Consider the following 26,938-nt stretch of genomic DNA (forward strand, 5'->3'; position numbering starts at 1 on the left):
CGCACCCGCACGGAAAACTCGCCCGTGTGAAAGGGGCCTAACTGAACTTGTTTGCAAAATGATGCGTGTTTCACTGAACGCACCCTGAACGCATGGGACCTAATCTGTCACGCTCGTGTGAAAGGGGCCTTAATGTCAGAAAAGGAATCGAGATGGACCCATATACTTTCTACTGAGCCCATTTCTTGCAGCGAGAAGAGAGAGAGCACCTGCTTCTTTCTCCTCATTCTAGTAATCGGTGGTCTCAGCACTCAGACCCCCAACTATCAAAACATATGATATGTCCTATGACATAGCAAAAGTTTTTTCAAAGTTCAGTGGTACTGTTCTTTAATGATTACATGAGGAAGGTGATTGATAAAAAGTACTGTGAATACTTTACATTTGTGTTGCAAAAGAAGGGATCCTTTTGGATTTTCTTAACTTTTAGTTATATTATTTGTTAGTACTTCTAGTTGACTTCTCTGCATTACAAATCATGGTGGTGTTAGTACAGTGAAATAACCACTGGATTAACTATTGTATGTTTAACTCCTTTGTAATAACTGCAGCATGCAGCCTATTTTTTGTAATCGTTTTTTGGAACAGCTTGCATGTTGATTATTTATAAGTGCATGCATAAAGCATGTCGTGAGTAATAGTTATTTTTAACTAGAAAAGCTTTGTGAATTGGGAGGCATGTTTAATATAAAAGTAAAAGCTTTAACATGTGAGAAAAATGGCTTTACTAATTTAAAAATTATTGACTTAAGGGGTTGTGTCACTTCAGCAAATAGCATTTATTACATAGAAGAAGTTAATACAAGGCACTTACTAATATGTTGTTGTTATTATTATTTATTTTAAAGCGCAATTAATTCCATGGTGCTGTACATTCAGTTACACAAATATAAAATACAATAAACTCTTAACAGACTGGTGCAAAGGAGTAGAGGACCCTGCCCGCAAGAGCTTACAATCTATGTATTGTTATTATCCATATTGGCTCTTTTGCTGTTTGGATTTCTTTTTTCATCACATTATACATGGCTTGTTTCCACGGTTATGACCAACCTGCAATCCAGCAGCAGTGGCTGTGCTTGCACATATGAGCAATATAGACAATCACAATACATTAGTAAGTGCCTTGTATTAACTTTCTCTACATGATAGATGCCACTCGCTAAGGCGACACAACCAGTTTAAAGTGATGCAGTAAGCAACGACTACAAATCCAGATTTTGACTGGAGTGGAAGTAGCCACTCCAAACCGAAAGACTTAACCTATTTAGTCCTTGCCGCTCAAGAGATCCACAGGTGTCTTTTACCAGACCATTCTGCAATCTGCCTGCAAGCTCAGGTCAGCAGTTGTCATGACCCACCCTGTGACTTACTATGAGGTATAACTCACTGCGCACGCATGCGCAGAGATAATTGGAGCTTATTTCCTATGCAGGTTCTATGACAACAATTGCCAGGACCTGAGCATGCAAGCACACTGCAGGAGAGGCCTGTGAGAAAACATCTGTGTATATCCTGATCAGTGGGAACCATTTAGATGAAGCTATGGATTTAAGGTGGGCACTTCTGCTCCACGAAAAGCTGAAACTAAACTTCTAAAAATGACAAGATACTTATACTTAAAGGGGTTGTTCAGAATTTAAAATCATGTCTCCCAGAAACAGCACTATGCTTATACAACAGCCATTTCTGGTATTGCAGTTTATTTCCATTGACAGGAGTGGGGCTGAGCTGCAATACTGCACACAACCTGGTGACAAGTATGTCACTGTTTTTAGTAGAAAGCAGCCATGTTTTTCAATTCCTTGACAACCCCTTTAGTGGCCAATCCATTGACCAATGGATCTGCCGCGTGTTCTCTACACTACTCTTAACTTGATGTGGCATTCCATTTACTGGTATATAAACAAGCTGAGCAAATTTCCAAGGCTCCAGTATAGCGGCTATTTTGCCTTTTTATGCCTTTACGCCAGGGGTGCACAACCTGCGGCCCTTGATACCATTCTGTGCAGCTCCCAACCATCTGGTGACAACCATGTATGTCTATGTCTTGTGGCTGCTCACATGTATTTTTCATGTATTCTTCCATTAGATGGGAGTCCAGTATGTTCAATATGCCATAAATACCGTGTTTTAGTTGGTAATACCCCTTTAAATTTTATTTTCGGCATTTGTCATTGGTTCAGTCTGGCAATGTGGCCCCCAACCCAAAAACTTTGTGCACCCCTGCTTTACGCTATGGCTAATAAAACAGTAAGTTTTATTGGATTTCTGGTGCTTTGGAAATATGTCTACTTTGATTGACCTATAGAAATTTGTGGCCTAGTGGCTGTAACGGCCATGCTTGGTGTAAGCGCTGAGGATTTTTCAAAGTGGAACTGCACCAGGTAAATCCGCAACATTTTTCAGTAGCTGCAAAGTGGATAAGATTAAAAAAAAAAAAAAAACTGTGTTGCAAATCTTAAATCCGCAAAAAGAAATCCACAGTGGAACTTCTACCCCGTGCGGCAATACTTAAAGTGTGTGGCCGATGTGGGACATTGACGGTATATCACTAGAACACTGGGACCCGTTCTTTTCTAGATTGCGCAAGATCAGCCACCTCTCCTTTCACTACTATGGAACTGCCGGAAATAGCTGAGCCACTGGTCTGCAGTTTTCGGAACTACCATTGCAGTGAATGGAGTGTGGCCGCACACGTGCAATTGCTCTCTGTTCACTTCGAAGTCCCATTCTGGAGATAGGAGCGGGTCCTAGACAGTTGACCTACACTTGACATTGATGGCCTATCCTAGTGATAGGCCAACAATATCCAAGATGGAAATGTCCCTTTGAAGTATGTTTTGTACAGAATCAGCATTTCCCATATCCATCATCTTTTGGACTGTTCTGTTATCTCCACAAAGGTAAGGTGAGATTCTACTACCACACACAACTTTGCTGCCAAGTCCATGCTTGGTTGGAAGTATGACATAGCAACTTCATGCATGTCACTGCTGCCAGCCAATTAGTGGCCACAGTGGTGACGTTTGCAGGCATGACACATGACCAATAAGGCCAGTGGTGACCTGCAGGGAGCCGGCATCATGTAACACTTCTGGCCATGCCGAGACCGGAACCAGAGAAGATGGAATCGTACCAGCAGAAAAGGGGACTGTGAGGCAGTGACAGGCCTCATAGCTGCTAGGGGAGATTCATGGCAGGAGTTTGTGTGTCTTCCCCATCAGTCATCAGGTCTGAGTCAGCAGAAGGTGACACAATCAGTATGGGATAAGAGCACAGCCCAGACTGCCAGTCAAAGTCCTCGTGTACATGATCGTTGTGTGTTTTACGGTCTGCAAATCACAGATCCGCAAAACATGGATGGCGTCCGTGTGCATTCCGCAATTTGCGGAACGGCACGGACAGCCTTTAATATAACTGCCTATTTTTGTCCGCAAAGTGTGGAGAAGAATAGGACAGGTTATAGTTCTTTTTTGCTGGGCCACGGAACTGACCAACTCTGTGTGCTGTCCGCATCTTTTGCGGCCCCATTGAAGTGAATGGGTCTGCATCCGAGTCGCCAAAACTGCTGCTTGGATGCGGACCAAAACAACGGCTGTGTTCATGAGGCCAAAGAGAGAGCTTCTTTGTGCAACAGAGGCATGCTGGAGGCTCTGGAAGAGTGGTGTCAGCCGGCCTGGCTGAGGGGCCACGGGCCTAGGTGTTAGCCTGAACTTTCGCTAGGCCAGAGTCAGGCGGACTTCTGGGCCACAATCCCCCAAAGGTACTGGACTTTGTTACAGCCTGGAAGTGCTGTTGTACTGGCTAAGAAAGCCGCATGTTGCTATAAGTAAGGTAGGGTTATGTTATGTTTAGGTAGAGCCCAGACGGGCAGGTTTTTATTTTGTACTGTTTTTTTGTTGCTGTGAAAAGAAATCTCACGTTTTGGACCTGCAGTCCGGCTGTGGCGAAGCTAATTGTGAGAATGACCCCCGAAAAAGAGTTGATCCCTTACATTTGGTGGAGGATGCGTGCAATAACAACAGCAGGTTGCTAGGGGCAACGACCTGATGGAAAAGAGCAGGTGCTGCTGAATGTTGCCAAGGAATTGCTGTGTTGCTGTGCAGTGATTTAAAGGGCCGGAAGCCTGCTAGTTCGCTGGAGCAGGTGCTGCTGGAAAACTGCTGGTGTTAATCTGGACCTTTTTTTTCTGAGGTGCAAGCTGTGCAGGGATTTAAAGGGCCAGAAGCACAGTAAAAGAAATTATCAAAATGGCAGCTTGGGAGAGCCCATGGGAGAGATTCTGCGAGACGGTGATTGGGGGACTCCCGGGGCTGGGTTACGCTTGACTCCCGCCAACAAGTGTCTCGGGTCAGGCCCGAAGTTTTGGAATTTCTGGAGAGGGGGCCAAAAACAGATACCAAGGTGGCCCTGGCCTTTGTAACGGAAGCTCTTGTAAATGGAAGCTCTTGATATGTGAGACCCTGAGGGAGGAATTTATACTGGGCAAAGACTTTCCATTATTTTGGCAGCTATGGAGCGGAGAGAATGCTTCAAGTTCTGAGGTTGGAGGTCCAGAGACAAAAATGTATGCCGTTGCCAAGGGCAACCTTCAGGAAGACAAGATGGAAAACAGTGTGGTTTTCCGGAGTTCCTATATTACCTGCGACTGTGCACAGAGTCCAAAAGGGTGTGGCTGGAGTGACCGTCCAGGAAAAGTCGGGACTCCAGGCCATGCTGTTTCCGGTAGCAACGGTTGCTGGTGTTCGGGATAACAGGAACCAAGAGAAGGCTGGTGATTTTGGTAGAGAGGTCCTGGGAATATCATTGTCTCCCGAATCCACAACGTCAGGCGGTAAGACTGTTCCTGTTAATAGTTTTGTGGCAGTTCCAGTGACCGTGAGCCGGCCGCAGTGGAAATCGCCTGCATCAGTGACAAAAAAAATCACTGAGGTGAGAAACCGTCCCAGGAAGTGTATGACATTGGGAAAAACGGAGTGTCTGAATAGGCGGGTAAGCCTGTTGCGGTTACTCCCTCGCAGGAACCTGCAGGGGAGAAGGTTTCTGGTTGCTCAAAGAGCCTGTGATCAAAGCTAGGTTTGGAGTGGTGAAAGTCAGAGATCCCATGCTAGCCCGGGTAAGAGGTAGCTTGATAGCCGTCCGAGAGACTGATAAAATATTAAATGTTTGGGACAATTATGTGGATAATACGGACTATCAGGTGGTTCTCAATGAGAGGGAGTCTCTAGTGAGAACTGGGACTTGTGAACCTGATGTTACAAATACGCTCATACATGAGGGAATGGTGGGCCGTAATTTTCCCTTATGCTTGGAGGTTTTAAGTAATGAAGACACTTCTGCAGAGAGTGACAAAACTCCTGCAGAACATGTACCTGTTCCTTTAAATGATGATGTGAAGGAGCTGCACATTGAGAACAAGGGTGAAGATAAGATGCAAAGTGAAAGTGTCAAGTTACTTGAATAGCATAATGACAATGTGGACTTTTGCAAAAAAAAAAGTGAACTTGATGTTAAGGTGCTCGTACATGAGGTGAAGTAGGGCCGTGGTTTCCTTTTGGTATGGGACTGTGGGGAAACACTACTGCAGCTAGTGGTGAAACTCCTGCAGAAGTGGTTTCTGGCCCTTTAAATGAAGTGACTATTAGAAACAATGGTGCTGATAAAATGCAAAATGAAAATGTGACGTCTTGTGAAATAGGTGATGATGATGATGACGACATGCCTTTTCCGTTGCAGGATGTGGTTGGGGAAATAGCGCCCCCTGGAGGAAAAATTATAAAACAGGCAGAAGGGTTCATAAATATTGTGAGAACAGAGTGGAACAATCCTACTCTGGTGAACGTGCAAGAAAGGGTGGCAGTCCTAGAGGATGTACCACACGTACCAGAGGTGGATGTGCAGTCTCCACAGTGTTCTATGATCAATAAAGTAATGTCCCAGGTAGGGATTAACTTGTCAGTGCCCCTGGAGGGCAGCATTAACAATGACACGAGCGGCATAGGTGACTTATGCGCTGTGACCATTAGCAACTCCGAGAGGGAAGCTACCAGGTCGAAGTCTTGCGAAGTTGAGGTGGTTACTAGTAGCAACCAGATGACAGTTGTATCTGACATGACAAGAGTTAAGTAGGGAGACTTCAGTCTAATGTCTGAGACCCATACCCAGGCCGTGGTAAATGACCTGACATGTCGGTACAGCTGCAAGCAGGAAGATGATTCCTTCCTCTCTATACAGTCCCTAGATCTGATAAAGGAAAGACTAGCTGTCTCCACAGAGTCACCGAAGAAGGCTGCAGAGGGGTCAAGGGAGGAGAAATGAGTGAGCTGAAGGGTCTACAGTCTGATATCCAGGTGAAAAGCAAAGGCACCAAAGAAATACAGAAAACTGCGGTAGACACATATAAAGTGCTTGAAGGCACTCTGGGTGGAATCCCCACAGGGTCTCCAAAAAAGAATGGTGATACTCCTATATCTGCTGCCACAGAACCCAGCAAGTAGCAGTTGGACCAGGAGGCCCAAGAGCGGGGCGCTTTCCAACAAACTGGTGCAAAAAAATAAGAAAAAACAGAAGAAGTTTGACCAGGCCTGGGCTGAAGAGAACTACATCTTGGCCCGATATGCCGAAGAACATGACCAAGCAAAGGCGGGTGCTCGGGGAAAAGAGACCAAGGCCCTCTCCTTGGCTAGATCCCTTGATGAAGCGCAAGAGGAGCAAGATGAGTTTAAAAGGCTGAGCAAGCAACTCAGAGCAGAGATGGAAGATCTTATGAGCTCAAAGGATGACGTCGGGAAGAACGTCTATGAGTTGGAGAAGTCTAAGCCAGAGCCTGTTAAGAAGGGATCTGGAGATGGTGGCGCCGTTGTGCCGACAAAGGCAGAGAAGACGGAAGATCTTTCTGCTGAACCCATGGATGGGGCTGATGTGGATGCAGAGGCCAAGAGACTTAAAGGAGAACCATTTCCTAAGTGAGCCTCTGGAGAAAATGCCAGAAGTCTGCGAGTCTAGTGAAGTCTCTGTTGTCCCTGTTACCTCCTACCTCGATGAGAAAGAGGAAAAGGATTTAAGAGGGCAAGTATATGATGCCGTGTCCAAGAAAACCAAGGATGACGAAGTTAAGGTAGAGGTGTTGGAGGACGTGAAGTCCTCAGGTGCCGCAGTGAACGAAGGAGCGGCTACCGAAGTGGAAAAACCCACTAAATGTCGGGAAGTAATTATTCAATTAAGAATTATTAATTATGGTCATAAAAATAATTAACCATTAAAAAAAAATTGAAAATTTGTCATAAATTCTTAAAATCATGACCTGGTGAATTGTAGACAACCTAATTGATACAATTCACATCTAAGTCCGACTATTTCCTCAGATAAATAAGTTCTTTTTGACGTGAGATGACGTTAAAGAGGACCTTTCACCTGGAAAAACAATGTGAACTAAGTATGCTGACATGTAGAGCGGCGCCCGGGGATCTCACTGCACTTACTATTATCCCCGGGCGCTGCTCCGTTCTCCCGTTATGCCCTCTGGTATCTTCGCTCTGTAAGTTATAGTAGGCAGTGTCTGCCCTTGTCCTGTGGGCGTCTCTTTTTCCTACCAGAGGGCATAACGGGAGAACGGAGCAGCGCCCGGGGATAATAGTAAATGCAGTGAGATCCCCGAGCGCCGCTTTACATGTCAGCATACTTAGTTCACATTGTTTTTCCAGGTGAAAGGTCCTCTTTAATGATGAACATGTAGTTCTGCATTTTACAATAATACACAGGTTTATCGGTTACAAGGTTATAAACATATATAAGTAAATAAACACAATGATACATGTAAATTAATATATATGGAGTTAATTTAAAGCATTACAAGCTTAACAATACATGTGAGTGGAAATAACTTGTCACATTATAACCAAGCTATTATTAGGTTAGGATATCAAAGTAGGAACATAAGTTATATATATTACTTCTGTTCAGAGAAAACCTCATGATATCAAGATGGGCATGTCTAATTCTAGACATCAATATGGAATGCTAAATACATTCCGCCCCCCTCTAACCAACTACACATCACATGACTTCAAGATGGGCAAATCCATTCAAGGATATAACTTAGAAGAGATAAATGTATCCTTTTCACCCCATCCTGGACTATTTTCACACATATGACTTTTGTAAGGCTATTAAGACAAATAACAGGGATCCAGGATCTTTGCTAGACCATATCTTAAATGGGAAGGACTTGAAACAAGTCTTTCCTGTGGGAATCCATCACTTAGCTTGGTGAAGAATGTTCTATCAACATATATATATATATATATATATATATATATATATATGCAATCATTTAATGCTTTGCTAGATTATGAGTCTTGATTCTTCTGTAGGTAGAATGAAGTCTCCCAATATCCCAAGACTACATCTCAATATGGAGATGATCAATTAATTAATTTAATTATTTATTCACCAAATTTCACCCACATTATCAAATTAGTCTTAATAAAATGAAATATCAAACTCCTGTGTCTCTTACCAAGTCCTAGTAGGAATCTCACTTCTGCTCCTAGGAAAGCTGGATGGGCCATCATAGCGCATCTCACCATGGCTTTCATTTTGATAGACCCCTCTAGAGAGCTCAACTTGTCTTTCTCTCTCTCTCTCTCTCTCTCTCTCTCTCTCTGTGGTTTATGATCACAAACTTATCAGTTAGACACACCTTCCAAATTTGGAACTTTCCAATCATTGTCGGATAATAAAATGTGACATCATAACCTTACCCAGAATGCACTTTTGCTACTGTTGTAATGTCACCTACTCATACCTAGGTGGCACTGCTGTATAAGCTATTTGTATCATAGTATAAAGGGTTAACTTATGTAGGTCTGAATTAATCGTATTCTATACATTTGACCTTAGAAGCTTTAATTCAAAGCTATAGGGATTAATTCTGACACTTGTAGCAATTAAACACAGACCTCTAGGCGTCTCTCTGAATGTTTCTCACACTGTTGAGTTATGCACCATAAAGGTATGAATAGGCCTTGTTTTCTCACAGAGATATCAGTACCTCCTGTCATACCAAAGATGTGATTAATTGTTACAAAACACACATCTTTAAAGACACTCTTTTAGAGACAAATATTCTTTTAATGAGAAATATATATACTGGATGCATTTTGTCTTCATAACATACAACCATATAATATAAAGTAATATATATATATATGCCCTACTGATTGTTTTATGCTAAGGACTAACTAAGGCTCATTAAATGAATACATACATATTATATATTTTGCTTCATTAATAAATACCTAATTGTATAGGTAATTAACAGCTGCATAGAGCTTATCTTTATCTCCCGTAATAAATTTATAAGTAGACAAAGAGGCCTCTTATCAGACTGGTACATTCATGAGAAGAATAACATTAAAGAGTAGAAACCTTTGTGCGACCTTACTTCGTCCTACTCAAGACATACAAAATTGTAACTATAGTCGAGCATGGCTCTTAAAGGCAATGAACATCCATCTTGACTAGAATAATTGGATATCAATACATATATCTATGAAAAGGCACAACATAAAGAAGCCGAGCTCTCTGAAACTGCCACCAAAGTGGTAGAAACCACTGTTGGAAAGAAGTGAACCGGAGGCACGTAAAAGAAGCGAGCGTGGATAAGCCTGCTCTGCTGAAGGCAAAGGAGAAAGGGTCGGGACACGCCCATGACTGGGAACAGTTCAGTCAAGAGCTGCAGCAGTCCAAGAAAGGACACGAGGAGCGTGTGCCGAAGCCAAAAAATCTAAAGAGAGAGCCTGCAGGTCGTATAAAAACATCTTCTGAGAGAAGTTCCAGAAACCGAATGCCAAATGTGGAGAGGAACAGAAAAAAAAATAAAAGAGAAAGACCACGGGTGCGAAAGCACATCACCCTCGCTCGGGAAAGAGAGTACCTGCTCATGAGATGGGCAAGAAAATACCATAGGTCTTATCGGCTTTGTAATAAACTCAGGAGGGTGACAAACCAAGCGATGTTGTCCTGGGTCTGGCAGACTAAGGGGAAGACTGTAGGCCAGGTCGATGCACATTCACGAGCATCTGGATTTGATGCTAGTGTTCACCCCTACGGGCTTGAAAAAAGGGGGGGTATGTGAGGCAGTGACATAGCTGCATGGCATAGCTGCTAGGGGAGATTAATGGCAGGAGTCTCTGTGTCTTCCCCATCAGTCATCAGCTCTGAGGCAGGACCAGGTGACACAATCAGTATGGGATAAGAGCCTAGCCCAGACTGTCAGTCAAAGAGAGAGGTTCTTTGTGCAACAGAGTCCTGCTGAAGGCTCTGGATGAGTGGTCTCAGCCAGGCTGGCTGAGGGGCCACGGGGCTAGGTGTTAGCCTGAACTTTGGAGGACTCCACGAGGTCTGGGAATAGACGGTCACTAGGCCAGAGTCAGGTGGACTTCTGGGTCACAATCCCCCAAAGGTACTGGACTTTGTAATAGCCTGGAAGTGCTGGAGTACTGGCTAAGAAAGCTGCATGTTGGTACCGTGTGAATGGTGCTATAAGTAAGGTAGGGTTATATTATGTTTAGGTAAAGCCCAGATGGGCCGGCTTTTATTTTGTACTGTTTTGTTGTTGCTGTGAAAATAAATCTCACGTTTTGGACCTGCAATCCGGCTGTGGCGAAGCTAATTGTGAGAATGACCACCGAAAAAGAGTTGATCTATTACAGGACATACAGGTTATTTTTTTTTTTTTCTTATTCACTGAACATGACCAGGCAATTTTTTTTAGGACCCGGACAACAACTTTAAGGTTAAATTCACTCCACTGATGCGCAATTATTAGATATATACCACATGAATATCTTCCAACAAATATGCTAATGTGCCTATAGATAAGGAACCTCAACTGTGTAGAAAATTTTAGTCAGCTAGGCTTTTCAAAACAACTGTATGCAGTAGGCAGTAAATGTCAGTTAGTATAGCATTATGTAGTTTGTGTGTAGAAATGAGGGAAGTGTGCAAAGACAAACTATTTCAAGGTGTTCTCCCATAGCAAAAAGGCTAGAAATCACTACTATAGCTTGATGATGTGATGTGATGGTGTCAACCTAAGTGAGTGCAAAACAACTGCAACATGTTAGTTTTAGAAGTTTGTAGTTTCTTACAATATTCCTTGTTTGTTGCAGGTGGGGTAATTTAATGCCACAGCATCTCAAAGTAAAACATACAAGTAAACAGAGATAACATGTCATATGTGTCAAGCATTCCTAGACCTTTTTCTTTGAAGGATTGCATGACAATTTGTATTAATTTGCATCGACTTAGAGAAAAACTACTAAATACACCACACCCAGGTCATAATACAAAACAGGCATGGCCAACCTGCGGCTCTCCAGCTGTTGTAAAACTACAACGAGGGCCGGTGCAAGGATTTTTGCCGCCCTAGGCACGATAAAAATTGCCCCCCCGCCCCCTTATCAGATGATCTGCCCATATCATGACATCACATATGTTCCACCCCTTTCTCAGCATTTAAATTAAAAGAACTGCTATGTTTTCCTTAGGGTTAATCAAGCTTCTTGTAGCTGTCTCCCTGACAGCCTCTAGAGGTGGTTCCGCGATTCTCACTGTGAAAATTACAGTGGGAAGACGCGGAACATAGTTGTGAATGCGTGCGTATGAGGAGAATCGGGGAGAAGAGTTCCCAGTGACGGCGCTGGAGAAAGGTAAGTGGCTGAAGGGGTTTTAACCCCTTCAGCCCAGTGGGAGGGGGACACGAGGGTGCCCAACTTCTAACAGGCTATAGACACCAATACCACTACATTAAACTGTAGTGGTTCTGGGACTATAGTGTCCTTTAATGTGAGATAAATTAGTTTCAAATGTAGTATTAATAACTAAACAATTAAATAATAAACATATTGCTTTGTCTACTTACCACCAGGACAATAAGATGATCTGGTCTCTGGCTGCAGTCTGGCTCTGGGGACTCCCTTGTCACTCTCTTCTCGCCCCTCCTCCCTTGTCACTCTCTCCCCCCCCCTCCCTTGTCACTCTCTTCTCCCCTCTCCCTCCCTTATCACTCTCTTCCTCTCTTCTCCCTCCTCCCTCCCTTGTCACTCTCTCCCCCCCTCCCTCCCTTGTCACTCTCTTTGCCCCCCTCCCTCGTCACTCTCTCCTCCCCTCCCTTCCTTGTCACTCTCTTTCCCCCCCTCCCTTGTTACTCTCTTCTCCCCCCCTCCCTTGTTACTCTCTTCTCCCCCCCTCCCTTGTTACTCTCTTCTCCCCCCCTCCCTTGTCACTCTCTTCTCCCCCCCTCCCTTGTCACTCTCTTCTCCCCCCCTCCCTTCTCCCCCCCTCCCTCCCTTGTCACTCTCTTCCCCCCTCCCTCCCTTGTCACTCTCTTCTCCCCCCTCCCTTGTTACTCTCTTCTCCCCCCCTCCCTTGTCACTCTCTTCTCCCACCCTCCCTTGTCACTCTCTTCTCCCCTCTCCCTTGTCACTCTCTTCTCCCCCCTCCCTCCCTTGTCACTCTCTTCTCCCCCCCCTCCCTTGTTACTCTCTTCTCCCCCCTCCCTTGTCACTCTCTTCTCCCCCCCCTCCCTTGTCACTCTCTTCTCCCCTCTCCCTTGTCACTCTCTTCTCCCCTCTCCCTTGTCACTCTCCCCCCCCCTTGTCACTCTCCCCCCCCCTTGTCACTCTCTTCTCCCCCTCCCTCCCTTGTCACTCTCTTCTCCCCCCTCCCTTGTCACTCTCTTCTCCCCTTCCTCCCTTGTCACTCTCTTCTCCCCCCTCCCTCCCTCCCTTGTCACTCTCTTCTCACCCCCTCCCTCCCTTGTCACTCTCTCCCCCCTCCCTCCCTTGTCACTCTCTTTTCCCCCCCTCCCTCGTCACTCTCTCCCCCTCCTTCCCTTGTCACTCTCTTTCCCCCCCTCCCTTGTTACTCTCTTCTCACCCCTCCCTTGTTACTCTCTTCTCCCCCCCTCCCTTGTCACTCTCTTCTCCCCCCTCCCTTGTCACTCTCTTCTCCCCCCCTCCCTTGTCACTCTCTTCTCCCCCCCCCTCCCTCCCTTGTCACTCTCTTCCCCCCTCCCTCCCTTGTCACTCTCTTCTCCCCCCTCCCTTGTTACTCTCTTCTCCCCCCCTCCCTTGTCACTCTCTTCTCCCCCCCTCCCTTGTCACTCTCTTCTCCCCTCTCCCTTGTCACTCTCTTCTCCCCCCCCTCCCTCCCTTGTCACTCTCTTCTCCCTCCCTCCCTTGTTACTCTCTTCTCCCCCCTCCCTTGTCACTCTCTTCTCCCCCCCTCCCTTGTCACTCTCTTCTCCCCTCTCCCTTGTCACTCTCTTCTCCCCTCTCCCTTGTCACTCTCTTCCCCCCCTCCCTTGTCACTCTCTTCTCCCCCCTCCCTTGTTACTCTCTTCTCCCCCCCTCCCTTGTCACTCTCTTCTCCCCTTCCTCCCTTGTCACTCTCTTCTCCCCCCTCCCTCCCTTGTCACTCTCTTCTCACCCCCTCCCTCCCTTGTCACTCTCTTCTCCCCCCACTAAGTGAGCACTTCCTGTCAGTCCGGCCGGGTACAGAAAACAAAAGCTTCTGTACCGCGGACCGAGCAGAGCTCGGCCAAGCTACATTAGAGGAGCTTCCCTCCTGTCAGTCCCTCTCTTCAGGGCCCGCCACCATACTTAAAAAAAAAACGCGGCAGGACTGGCCCGGCTGCCACTTAACCAACGCTTTTTTTTTAAAACCGCACGGCCGGCTCCCCCTGCTAAATTGCGCCCTAGGCGGCTGTCTAGGTCGCCTTACAGGTGGCGCCAGCCCTGACTACAACTTCCACCATGCTCTGCTGTAGGCTGATAGCTGTAGGTTGGCCATCCCTGCTACAAAAGAACAATGGAAATAAACTGCAGTATATGACTAAGAATTTCATGAAATATTATGTATTCCTATTAAACATATACCCACATATACAGTAGCACAGTACAAAAATAAGCTGTGTGAAGTGTGTGAAGCTAACCTTAGCGGAGTTGTCTAAGTGAATTTTTTATTTTTTGGTGGGGGGCCGAGGCAAACTACAAAGAGGATTAATTGTAGAATTAAATATACAATTGGTATAAGTGTCCGTATAAGTAAATTTTTTAACCTGGAAATGGACCCTTTTTAAAAAAAAAAATCGCTTTTATTAATTTTTATTTAAAAAGCATAAATTTATACACCCTCTGATAACCGGGTGTCCAAAATAATAATAGGACAAGATGTTGCCCAGCTACCACTGTGAATTGGTGAAAGAAAAATAGATAACTAACAAGATAATTAAGGTATATATAAATTCCCAGAGCGTTGGTAACTTTTTGAGGTTGGGAGTTGGGTAGAGAGTGGGGCACATAAATAGGGGTATTAGGGATGATTCTCTCCCTGTACCCGCCCTATAATAGTCCTCTGCCCAGGGATGAGCCCTGATGGTGGGATCACCCTGTCCCCGTACCTACCCTGTCTAGCCCTATGTAACCCTGTACAATGGGAATTTATAATACAGTTGATGTCAATGTTTTACCCCTTTATTTTATATATAACCCCAACGCGTTTCCCCACGTTTTGGTTCATCAGGGGGTCGGTTTAGAAGATAATCATTATGATAGATAACATCATGCAGGATGAAAGAAACAGATAATATTAGATATATTTACTGTGTCCTGGTCGATACCATGATGGGGCAGGCCATGTAGGAGAAACTGAGAATTCGTATTTATTCTCCTGTAGAGAGGGAGGTGTCACCTAGGGAAAAGAAAATGACAAAGAGGCCGTTAAAAAAATAAAATAAATTAAACTCACATTCACAAGCCCCTTGTGATGCAGAGGTGACACACCATCTTCTCCTCATCAGTGTAGACCACTCAGATTAGTTCTTTATTGCAGTGATCACATGTGGTATATGGCCATGTCACTGCTGCAGCCAAAATATTATGTCATAGCTGCAACCTAACAGAGAGGATGGAGTGGTGGTGCTGGATCGTAGAAGGCTTAATTTTTAATAGCCACCCTGAAGCTTGCATCCAAAAATTGCTCTGAAAACCCCTTTAATGCTTTAAGGTTACTGATGTGGTCTGTGCAGTTTGATAAAAGATAATGACCACATTTTATCTAAAATGTCTTTAATGATGGTATGGAATAATGATAGCCGCAAATAGCTTAAAACTCCATGAAGTAATTAAGTTGCTCTATTCAATCATTACCTCTCATTGGGCAGTCACTTGTCTGGGAAAAATTTACAACATATGACAAAGCTACATTTTCCTAGAGTCCTGGTTGGTATAATAACAGACATATTTAATGAGTCCTAAATTTTTTCTCAAAACACAGTAAACTTTCCAACTCATTAGCAATCTACAAATTACTCTTTTACAAACAACAAAAAGAAATTATGGAAACATTAGTCCGCTGCCTGTATGAAGGAAACAATTTGCAAATGATTGCCAACTAAGCAAAGGACCTGACAAGACAAAGAGTCCAATTTTGTTAACTTATGAGAAGCAGCCAGTGTGGAACATGGAAAGTATGTGCTGCAATAACATGAGAGCGAAACAATTTTTATTTCTTATTTTAATGGAGACATACTTAAGTGCAGAATAGAGAGCATAGAGAAGTTTCTCCTGCACAAATTCCAAATTGAAAGGATCAGTGGCTTAGAAATTCTAAGGTAATGAGGAAAGTACATTGTTTCCTCCTAAATTAGATTTCTTTTCATCAATAGTGACATCAAAAATTTTGATTAGTGGAGGTTTAGGTGCTGAGAACACCCCCCCCCCCCTTCCCCGCCCACACACACACACACACTGTGACTGGCCGTCTTCGGCAGCTGAAGCCAGGCTCAAAGACTTCCATGAGCCATGTTCAGCTGCTGAGATCAGACATTTAAAGCTGAAGGGGCACAGCACTTGGCTGAGTACTTCTGCCCCTTCATTTCAGTGACTAGTGGGGGGCTCATCACCTGGACCCCCACAGGACAAAATGTCTTACTAGTCGCTGTGGCGTGTCAGAATTTTTTTGAAATGACAGTTATCCTTTAACATCACACACTGAACCATAACAGGATGCAAGACTTTATTATTATTATTATTATTATTATTATTATTATGATTTGTTATTAAATCCATGGCGCTGTACATGTGACATGGGGTACACATACATAATACTGAACAAATGCAATAAGCATGAAGAAGACAAATTAGAAACTGGTACAGAATGAGAGAGGACCCTTCCCGCAATGGCTTACAATCTACAGGGTATGGGAGAAGGACACAGTAGGTGAGGGTAAAGCTGGTCTTGGGGGTATTGTAGCAACAGGGTCACTGTAGGTTGTAGGCTTGTCTGAAGAGGTGGGTTTTCAGGTTTCTTTTGAAGGTTTTCCCTGTAGGTGAGAATCTAATATGTTGGGGTACAGAGTTCAAGAGTATAGGGGATGCACAGGAGAAATGTTGGAGGTGATTGTGGGAAGCGTGGAAAATAGGAGAGTAGAGAAGAAGGTCTTGTGAGGATTGGAGATTACGTGTGGGGATGTGTTGGTAAAGTATCTCAGAGATGTACAAAGGGGACAGGTTGTGGACGTCCTTATATGTTATTATTTTAAACTTAATTTGCTTTGAGTTAAGGATAAATTAGAGGGGGTGCAAGGGTGCTAGATGGAAAACCACATAGGAGGATGTTACCGTAGTCTAGGTCGGAGATCATGAGGGCATGTACAAGCATTTTTGCAGGCTTCTGATTTTTTTAATTGGAGGCGGCAGGTGGTGGAAAGGGCTTGCATGTGCAGTTTGAAGGACAGGTCAGGATCAAAGGTTACTCTAAAGCAGCTGAATTGGTTGACCTGGGAGAGTGAGCAGCCATTATTGTGATAGGTCTGTTGGGGGAAGTTGAGTGAGATGAGGGAAAGATGATACATCCTGTTTTATCCATGTTGAGTTTTAGAAAACGAGAGGAGAAGGGGGATATAGGAGATAAAAGTAATGGGACTCTATGAGCTGTCCAAGTCCAAAGCTGTAGATTAAGAAGAGCAGGGCAACTAGGACAGAGCCTTGAGAGACAGCAAAAGAGAGGGGATGTGATGAGGAGGTAGTATGAGACACACTAAATGTTCGGTCTGTGATGTATGATGTGATTCAGGAGAGAGGAGAGGGCCAAGTCTGGGATGCCAAAAGATGAGAGAGTTTGTAACAGAAGGGTGTGGTTGACGGTGTCAAAGGCAGAGGACAGATCAAGAAGAAGGACAGAGTAATGTTGTTTGGCTTTGGCAGTGAGCAGGTCATTGGTGATTTTAGTAAGGGCAGTTTCAGTTGAGTGGTGGGGTCGGAAGCCAGATCTTAGCCAGTCAAAGAGGAAGCAAGAAGAGAGATGAGAGGACAGTTCAAGGTGAATATGTTCAAGTAGCTGTGAGGCATATGTGAGAAGTGATATGGGGTGATAACTAGAGAAAGAAGATAAGTCAAAGGAAGTTTTTTTAAAGGATAGTTGCAATGGTAGCATGTTTAAAACCAAAGGAGAAGACACCTGTGGTTATTGATAGGTTGAAGAGATGAGTTAGGACTGGGATATACACTGTGTGAGGTTGGGGATGAGGTTGGATGGGATCAGGTCAAGTGCACAGGTGATGAGATGTGATCTGGAGAGTAGGGTGGAAAGGGTTTCCTATGTAATGGTAGAGAAGCATGTTTTGGAGGAACATGATTTAGTAGCTGTGTAGAGGGGCTGTGGGGACTATAGACTGAAGCTTTCCCTGACGTTGTCAATCTTTTGTTTAAGGTATGTGGTAAAGTCCTCAGCTGAGATGGGAGGTGATAGTGGGGACACTGGAGGAGAAGAGAGTTAAAAATATTAAAAAGTTGTTTAGGGTTGTGTGACAGGGAAGGTGAGAGATGTGAATTAGGCTTGTTTTGCAGCATTGAGTGAGGACTTGAAAATGAGAAGGGATTGTTTGTATGTGGTAAAGTGCTCCTTAGAATAGGATTTTTTCCATCGCCGCTCAGCAGCTCTGCAGGCTTGTCTCAGTTCTTTGGTCAGGCAAGTGTGCCAGGGTTGCCTATTGATTTTTCGGATTTTGTTCTGTGTGAGTCGAGAGCTGTAGTTATGGTGGTGTTATACAGAGTGGTGGCAGAATCTGCATCCCGAAGGGGACTTATGGTAGAGAGTGGCAGAAGAGAGTCAGAAAGCAAGCGAAAGGCTATGATCAATGAAAGATACCATGTACAACTAACTTTAAAATGTCTTAGTTTGTACAGTATGAATGGTACCAGCGGCCAGCTCAAACTTGATGAAGTGTTAAACTTCACTGTATGTACCGTAACCTGCAATTTTTGCGAAACTTGAAACTGCATTTAGGAGTAATTGCTTAGAAAAAAGGACCATTTATACATATACACATACTAACGTTCTAAGTAGTATGGATTATTTAAGTTGTTCTGTTCTTTAAAGAGTCATGAACATATAATTGTTTTCAGCCTTGGATCCCCCAATGGTCTCTAGAAGGTAGCAGTACTTTCTAGAACACTTCTCGGCAGTGCGTGAAACATAAAAGTCATGAGTACCGCAGTGACTTCTCTCCAGTACCTGACATAGCGAAGTCTATATGCAAATGGTAGAGTTCAGTACTGTAGTTTAGCCCATTAAAGTAAAGGGTAGAGCAGGACCAAGATGGAGTACTAGTTCCAGCCACATGTATATGGATGTCTGTATACAATCCTGGAAACCTCCTTTAATTGGAATTGTTTCAGTATTTAGAAATATAATTAATTTCTGCTGAAATCCATAGAAAAATGGGAAATATATAAGCTAAAGTTACTGACCTAGTTATATATTTATAGGAACAGATATAAAATTTAGGGGGCATACACACACGACCGTATCAGTTTTGTGGTCCGCAAAACACGGATGCCAGCCTTGTGCATTCTGCATTTTCTCCTTTCGCTTGTATTCATTGTCAGCATCGGAAAGATGTGCACATGCATGAGGATGTTTTTTCAGTAAACAGACAATTTGCCTGCAGTGAACTAACTTGCATGTTTATATGCTGATATTACTTGTAATATTTAGCATACATTTTTCTGCATTGAGTCATAACCAAATCTGTTTTTAAATTGCTAGAATTATATGCTGTCTGTTCTTCCATTTTCTTTGTACTGAAGCTATTCTCATTACTTTGTACTTGTACTTTGCACTAAGCGAGCTCGAGCATTCATTGTACACATAAGAGAGTCTTAGATGGATGGGGCTACAAATGTAAATGACTGTAATCTCCTTTTCAGTCAGAAGTTGAGCTTCAAAGAGAGAGTACGCATGGCAAGCCCAAGAGGTCAAAGTATAAAAGGCAGACAAACATCGGTTGGAGATCGACGTTCCCCTAGCACTGATGTGACCTCAGAAGCAAGTCCTACAAAAGTCCAAAAGAGCTGGAGCTTCAATGACAGAACAAGATTTAGGCCTTCCCTTAGACTGAAGAGTTCACAACCCAAACCAGTGACTGACAGTAAGAGTATTTGCTTTTCTATAACTATGATTGCAGTGTGGATTTTATACAATACAAAAATATCATATAAATGGCTGTCAGAAGCAGTTAATTGCTTGTGAAAAACTACTTCTAGGCAATAGGTTTGCAACCACATGTGACCATGCACAAAGACTGTCAAATGAGACCTGTCACTTAATGCTCTTTCATGATGTCCATTTGCCTGCATAACAATTCGCAACATAAATTGTGTAGTGCAATGGTCTGAATATATGTTAATAAAATCTCATGACATAAAGGCTTATAGTATGTTACTATATACGGTAACTGTATGCAACTTTATAGGTATATAGTAGCATGTGTCCGGGTAAATGTCATCCAGAATCAAAGTGAATAAGGAAGAATGTGACCAATTAGGGGCTGACAATAAGGAAAACAATTTGAATTGTGGGCCATCAATTATTTAATGTCATTCATCAGCTTTAAAACGTAAATCATGACTTTAATATTCATAACTGAATATGCATTTGTAAACAGATCTTGGTTCACACGATCTTCACGACTTCAGTTGTTAATGGAGCGATGACAATATACTGCATCTATCAAACCTAATAGATCCTACTAAGTCTCATTCACATGTCAGTGTTGCATGTACGTGTGCCATACGTGTTCTCCATCGACAGCACATCCTTGTTTTAGCACAGCCTGTGGGTCCGTGGTTTTAGCATGGATGCATGCTATATTTTGTCTGTGTTCACGGATCCATCAAGCCCATTATAGTCTATGGGTCCGTAAAAACACAAATGCAACACGAACACCATCTGTGTTTCACGGATCATTAGGAAGAGATGCTTTTAAAATTATTTTTCAGCTGCACAGTGTTTATGAGACACAGATGACACATGGACAGCAAAAAACAGACACACAGACCACTACGCGGATCCTTCACGGAGGAATCACTGGCCACTTTTTCACAGATTTGAGCACTGACATGTAAATGAGGCTTTATACTGGGTCCTTCAGGTGGTCTCATTACTGAAAATAGTACAGCAGACTGCTTTCTGACCATCAAAGACGAAGGAAACTTGACTAAGAGGACCCTAGCGAGAGTGTGAAAAGAACCTTATAGCTTCACCTTTACTGGCTGATGTGTATAGTCGTGGCCAAAAGTTTTGAGAATTACATACATTTTGGAAATTGGAAAAGTTGCTGCTTAAGTTTTTATAATAGCAATTTGCATATACTCCAGAATGTTATGAAGAGTGATCAGATGAATTGCATAGTCCTATTTCCCATGAAAATTAACTTAATCCCAAAAAAACCTTTCCACTGCATTTCATTGCTGTCAGTAAAGGACCTGCTGAGATCATTTCAATAATCGTCTTGGTAACGCAGGTGAGAATGTTGACGAGCACAAGGCTGGAGATCATTATGTCAGGCTGATTGGGTTAAAATGGCAGACTTGACCTGTTAAAAGGAGGGTGATGCTTGAAATCATTGTTCTTCCATTGTTAACCATGGTGACCTGCAAAGAAACGCGTGCAGCCATCATTGCGTTGCATAAAAATGGCTTCACAGGCAAGGATAGTGTGGCTACTAAGATTGCACCTCAATCAACAATTTATAGGATCATCAAGAACTTCAAGGAAAGAGGTTCAATTCTTGTTAAGAAGGCTTCAGGGCGGCCGAGAAAGTCCAGCAAGCGCCAGGATCGTCTCCTAAAGAGGATTTAGCTGTGGGATCGGAGTGCCACCAGTGCAGCGCTTGCTCAGGAATGGCAGCAGGCAGGTGTGAGCGCATCTGCACACACAGTGAGGCGAAGACTTTTGGAAGATGGCCTGGTGTCAAGAAGGGCAGCAAAGAAGCCACTTCTCTCAAAAAGAAACATCAGGGACAGATTGATCTTCTGCAGAAAATATGGTGAATGGACTGCTGAGGACTGGGGCAAAGTCATATTCTCCGATGAAGCCTCTTTCCGATTGTTTGGGGCATCAGGAAAAAGGCTTGTCCGGAGAAGAAAAGGTGAGCGCTACCATCAGTCCTGTGTCATGCCAACAGTAAAGCATCCTGAGACCATTCATGTGTGGGGTTGCTTCTCATCCAAGGGAGTGGGCTCACTCACAATTTTGCCCCAAAACACAGCCATGAATAAAGAATGGTACCAAAACACCCTCCAACAGCAACTTCTTCCAACAATCCAACAGCAGTTTGGTGAAGAACAATGCATTTTCCAGCACGATGGAGCACCGGGCCATAAGGCAAAAGTGATAACTAAGTGGCTCGGGGACCAAAACGGTGACATTTTGGGTCCATGGCCTGGAAACTCCCCAGATCTTAATCCCATTGAGAACTTGTGGTCAATCCTCAGGAGGCGGGTGGACAAACAAAAACCCACTAATTCTGACAAACTCCAAGAAGTGATGATGAAGGAATGGGTTTCTATCAGTCAGGAATTGGCCCAGAAGTTGATTGAGAACATGCCCAGTCGGATTGCAGAGGTCCTGAAAAAGAAGGGCCAACACTGCAAATACTGACTCTTTGCATAAATGTCATGTAATTGTCGATAAAAGCCTCTGAAACGTATGAAGTGCGTGTAATTATATTTCACTACATCACAGAAACAACTGAAACAAAGATCTAAAAGCAGTTTAGCAGCAAACTTTGTGAAAACTAATATTTGTGTCATTCTCAAAACTTTTGGCCACGACTGTATACTGTATGTGTCCTGTTTCTTCAGCTGCCAAATGTTCTTGTAAGTTAAAGATCATTTGCCACTTCAGCAAAATGTCCAGAAGTCTTCTGTTAGGCCAACAAGGAATAACAGCCAAAGTTACTATTTATAAGACCATCTAGAGCTAGGGTAAAGGGTTTGTAAACTCAAGGAGAGTGCCGCCTCAGGCAGAATGGAGGTCATATGATCGCTTTTCTTAGGATAAGCTTCATATTTTGGTCCACAAAATGTGGACCGTGGGCATTCCATATTTTTCTCACTCAATATGGACAAAATAGGACATGTTCTGTAATCTATAGAACAGCCACATACAGATCCACTAATAAACTGGATGTGTGCATGGGCCGATAAAAATGAAAGGGTCTGTGTGCTATCTGCAAAAAATGCTGATAGCACATGGAATTAAAAATGGTTGTGTGCATTAAGTCTAAGTGTGAGCTCCATAAGTTGTTGCTTCACCTATCAGATACTTTCCCTCACTGGTGAGTGACGGCTGGCTGTTGTAGTGCTTCTCTCATTGAAGGAGTTGACTCACTTCAGAAAATGAAATTTATCATGTAGGGAACATTAATACAAGGCACTTACTAATGTATTGTGATTATTGTCCATATTGCCTCCTTTACTGGCTTAATTAATTTCCCCATCACATTATACATTACCTGTTTTCAGGGGTTACGACCACCCTGCAATCCACCAGAGGTGGTCAGGCTTGCATATTATAGGAAAAAGCACTGGCATCTCTGGTGGCCAGGACAATGGGAGCACGCATAGGCCACCTCGTATCTGCGCTGGATCGGTGGCCGTAGCAGTGTATAATGCAACTGATAAATGCCATGTGCTCAAGTGAGACAACCCCTTGACTATGAGTGTGCAGTTTGCTCCAATAGCTAATATTTTGTGTCATGTTTTGGCTAATAGGAGAATAGACCTCTCCCTAAGAATGCCCTTACACAGGGCACTATATTTAGGTGACAGACCTGCTGTAAAAGATACAGGCTCCTGTCATTAGAGCAAAGGTCTGGATTATTTTAGTTTGAGGTTACATTTAGATCTTGAACTTCTCCTTCTTTCTGGGCATACTCCCTTCAGCATCTTTTGACCTCCCTGACTGTTGTCTCATAGCTCATACTTTCTTTTAATGACTATACAAGATACATATGTTTCTGCAAAAAGAAAGAAAAAACCTCACAGTTCTTCAAAGTGAATAGATTTGTTCTGTAAGCCATATTTAAAGTTTTTTCTAATCAAGATATAATCTTGGCCTCTTTTTTCTAGCAGTCAGAGCGTGATTTAGCAAAAAAGGAATGAGCAATAACATGTAATGGGTAGTAGTTCGTACTGATTAACGAAAAGCTTGGAGAAAAATCAACCCTTTTTATACTTCAATAAATTTTGGTAGAGGTCACACCACAAATTCAAGACTAGGTATACAGTACAGTGGATATAAAAAGTCTACACACCCCTGTTAAAATGTCAGGTTACTGCGATGTAAAAAATGAGACAAAGATAAATCATTTCAGAACTTTGTCCACCTTTAATGTGACCTATAAACTGTACCACATTATTTTAGTTTTTTTTGTTTTCTGTCCCTCCACCTAAAAGATTTCAGTTTGTTTTTCAATTGAGTTATACAGTGTATAGGTCACATTAAAGGTGGGAAAAGTTCTGAACTGATTTATCTTTGTCTCTTTTTTTTTACATCACAGAAACCTGACATTTTAACAGGGGGGTGTAGACTTTTTATATCCACTGTATATAAGTGTCTGGCAGCAGCATAGTCTATAATGCTCTTGTTAGATAGACCCCTTATCTAAGGCTGTTGTGGGACATCATTCCTCTTTATTGTGTACTGCTAGGCTACCTGTGCTTTGTAACTGTTGGCCATGCTAGTGGCCATGATAGCTTGGTTTTTCCTTGCCTGGCAACAATGGTCATTTAAAGGGCTTCTGTCATCAGTTTCATAGCATTAGAACAGGCAGACCTTAGACTTGTGCCAGTCAGCAGAATTGATCTGTCTTGGTCCCATCCCTATACAGTATGTCGCTGCATTTCGGTGAAAAATGAAGTTTTATCCATTGGGATACCAACTCTGTACATGTACGATACTGGGAGGGTCTTTAAATATCGCGACTAATCATGAGTGCAGTGGGCGCATTGCTGGCAGCTTTCTGCTCTTTCAAACAGCAGAGTCCTGGGGTTAATGGTGCCAATCACAGGCAAGCATGACCAAGGCATCTAAATGGCAAACAACCTGGAAGGGAGTGCAGGTTAGGACTGGCTCCCCCGTGTGGTGATTGGAAAGCTGTTCCTTCGTTCTAATGCGCTGACTCTCTCTGAAGAGACCCAGCGTATTAGAGCTGCAGTTCTTATGGAGGCCTCCTACCTGTGAGCTTCCATAGGATAACCCCAAATAGAGCTTGGACTGAGATCCATGGAAATACAGTCTAAGCAAAAATCTGGATACTGCATATTGTAGCCTCCAAGAGAGGCTAAAAAAGTTTCAAAAGTTTATTTCATTGTTTCACCCAAATAAAACTGAATAAAATGTGATCGAAAAGTCACACACACTCCAAAATGGTATCAATAAAAACAAATTGTCCTGCAAGAAATGAGCCCCCACACAGCTCGGTAGTCAGAACATGGCGATGTAAAAAAAAATATATTTTTTTCTATATTAAAACACAAGAAAACCTATACAAATCTGGTATCTTTGTAATCATACTGTCCAAGAGAATGAAGGGCACAGGTACATTTTACCGCATAGGGAAAGCAGTAGGAACAAAACCAGTAAAATTGTGGCGGCATTGAGTCTTATTTTCATTTAGAATTTTTTCTCCACTTCCTACTACATTGTATGCCATATAAAATGGTGGCATTAGAAAGTATAACTTGTGCCACCAAAAAACAAGCCCTTATACAGCTATGTTAATGGAAAAATAAAGTTAGGGCTCTGTGAAGACAGCGAAGAAAACTGAAAATGTAAAAACCTCCTGTACTCAAGGGGTTAATATATGCAAATGAGCCTCTAAGAGCATCGGCTAGGGCAGTGGTGGCTAACCTCCGTCACTCCAGCTGTGGTGAAACTACGACTCCCAGCATGCTCCATTCATTTCTATGGAGGTCCAAAAACAGCCAAGCAAGAGTGCATGCTGGGAGTTGTAGTTTTACCACATCTGGAGTGCCGGAGGTTAGCCATCACGAGGCTAGAGGATCCGTCCCCACTGATGCTGCAGCACCCTCTGCACTTTGATCGACAGGGTGGGCATTGTGAATATCATTGCCCTTGGCCCTGACTTCTCATAAAGTCTTGCATCCGCTACATGTGGTTTAGTAACTGGCGCAGACGTAGTACAGAAGAGAATAAATGAAATTAAAAGAAAAATAATAACGTTCTCTTTCTCTCTGTTGTAGAGTCTCTATTATTATTGGTTATCACTGTGTTTTAAAATTTTACAATAAAGTTCTCCTTAAAGTGGATCTGTTATAATGCTATCAGACTATGCTGCATAGAAACAGCATACTCGTTGAAGGCCACCTGTATACATGCAGATATATGGCAGGCTTTCATTCACTGGTAAGCATTGCTATAAAGCGTACCTAACCTTTCAACATACTTAGTGTTATTCCTCATGTACACACAGTGTACTAATGATTAATACGATTTCTGGTCATTGTATGACTTGTGTCTGGCATTTTTAGCAGTTTTCCCCTGTGCATGATGAATATGTAGTTTGCAGTTCTTCTAGCTGCCATCAACTGCAAACAGAAAGTAGAGGTGAATCTGCTTCCTAACTTTCTTTTATTCACTCAGAAGCAACCCCAGGATCATGGAGGACAATATAAAGAAGTACTGACCTATACTGATATTAATAAAGCACTTGGGCTGGGACATAAACTGTCTAGTTGGAGCAGTCACTCTGGCTATTGATTTATGCAAGGTTGTATGAAAAGTTGTTGAGCATTAAAAGGATCTCATCCAGCCAAGTATCCGGCTCTGCACAGATGAGGGGTGGAAACCCCAAAACAGTGCTGTCAACAGATCGTTGGCTGGTATTAGTTAATTTGCATATTTCCCCCTGATGCATCATTAGGGAAATAAATCTCCCCATTACCATTTGGTGAGTGTCCCGGCGCAGAATTGTTATTACATGGGTAGTTACTTAGACATGTCAGGACATATGACAGGTCCAGTTTAAGGAGCAGATATGGGCAGTAGAGTGCTTCTTTATGAATATGTAAATCCCTTGGTCTTCATCTCCCTTACGGCTGTCTTAAAGAACTCATCACTGGTATAGCAGCCCATCAATCATTATAAATCATGGGAAAATTACAACGGTAGTGGACCCACCTCCCTACAGGGCCTCCGTGAAGCTGCACAAGTTGCATATATGGTATCTCTGCCCCCGTTTTCATTACAGGAAAAAGAATTTCATGTGAGTTTTCATATACTCAAATCCCAGTATAAATCGCTGTTCTAATAAATGTAGGAACGGTATGCATACAGTTATTATATGGTTAATTTAAATTCTGGTTTATAATCTTCTTCAATTACTAAACTGCTGTTCCCATTCAGTGTGTGTTTATTTTTCTTTTCAAGCTTGTTGCTCTGAGCCATTTCTCATCTGTACTGCCAGATGCTTTCTACTGTAATGCTTTATGTTTAGATCAGCCACTGAAGTATACAGTAGTTAAAACTTAGAAGATTTGGAATAATTAGCATTTTGATT

The 26,938-nt window shown here is 43.0% G+C and overlaps 1 protein-coding gene across 5 annotated transcripts in view; it reads left to right on the top strand.

The window, feature by feature from the left end:
• Positions 1–26,938, top strand: part of KCNQ5 (potassium voltage-gated channel subfamily Q member 5) — a 661,517-nt gene that overhangs the window by 588,033 nt on the left and 46,546 nt on the right. For all 5 annotated transcript variants that reach the window (XM_044291364.1, XM_044291365.1, XM_044291367.1 and 2 more), the window contains one exon: positions 19,281–19,501. In XM_044291364.1, coding sequence (XP_044147299.1) covers positions 19,281–19,501 — 221 coding nt within the window. The remainder of the gene's footprint in view (positions 1–19,280; positions 19,502–26,938) is intronic.

The sequence above is a fragment of the Bufo gargarizans genome, chromosome 4, assembly GCF_014858855.1.
Source record: "Bufo gargarizans isolate SCDJY-AF-19 chromosome 4, ASM1485885v1, whole genome shotgun sequence".
NCBI classification, from domain to species: domain Eukaryota; kingdom Metazoa; phylum Chordata; class Amphibia; order Anura; family Bufonidae; genus Bufo; species Bufo gargarizans.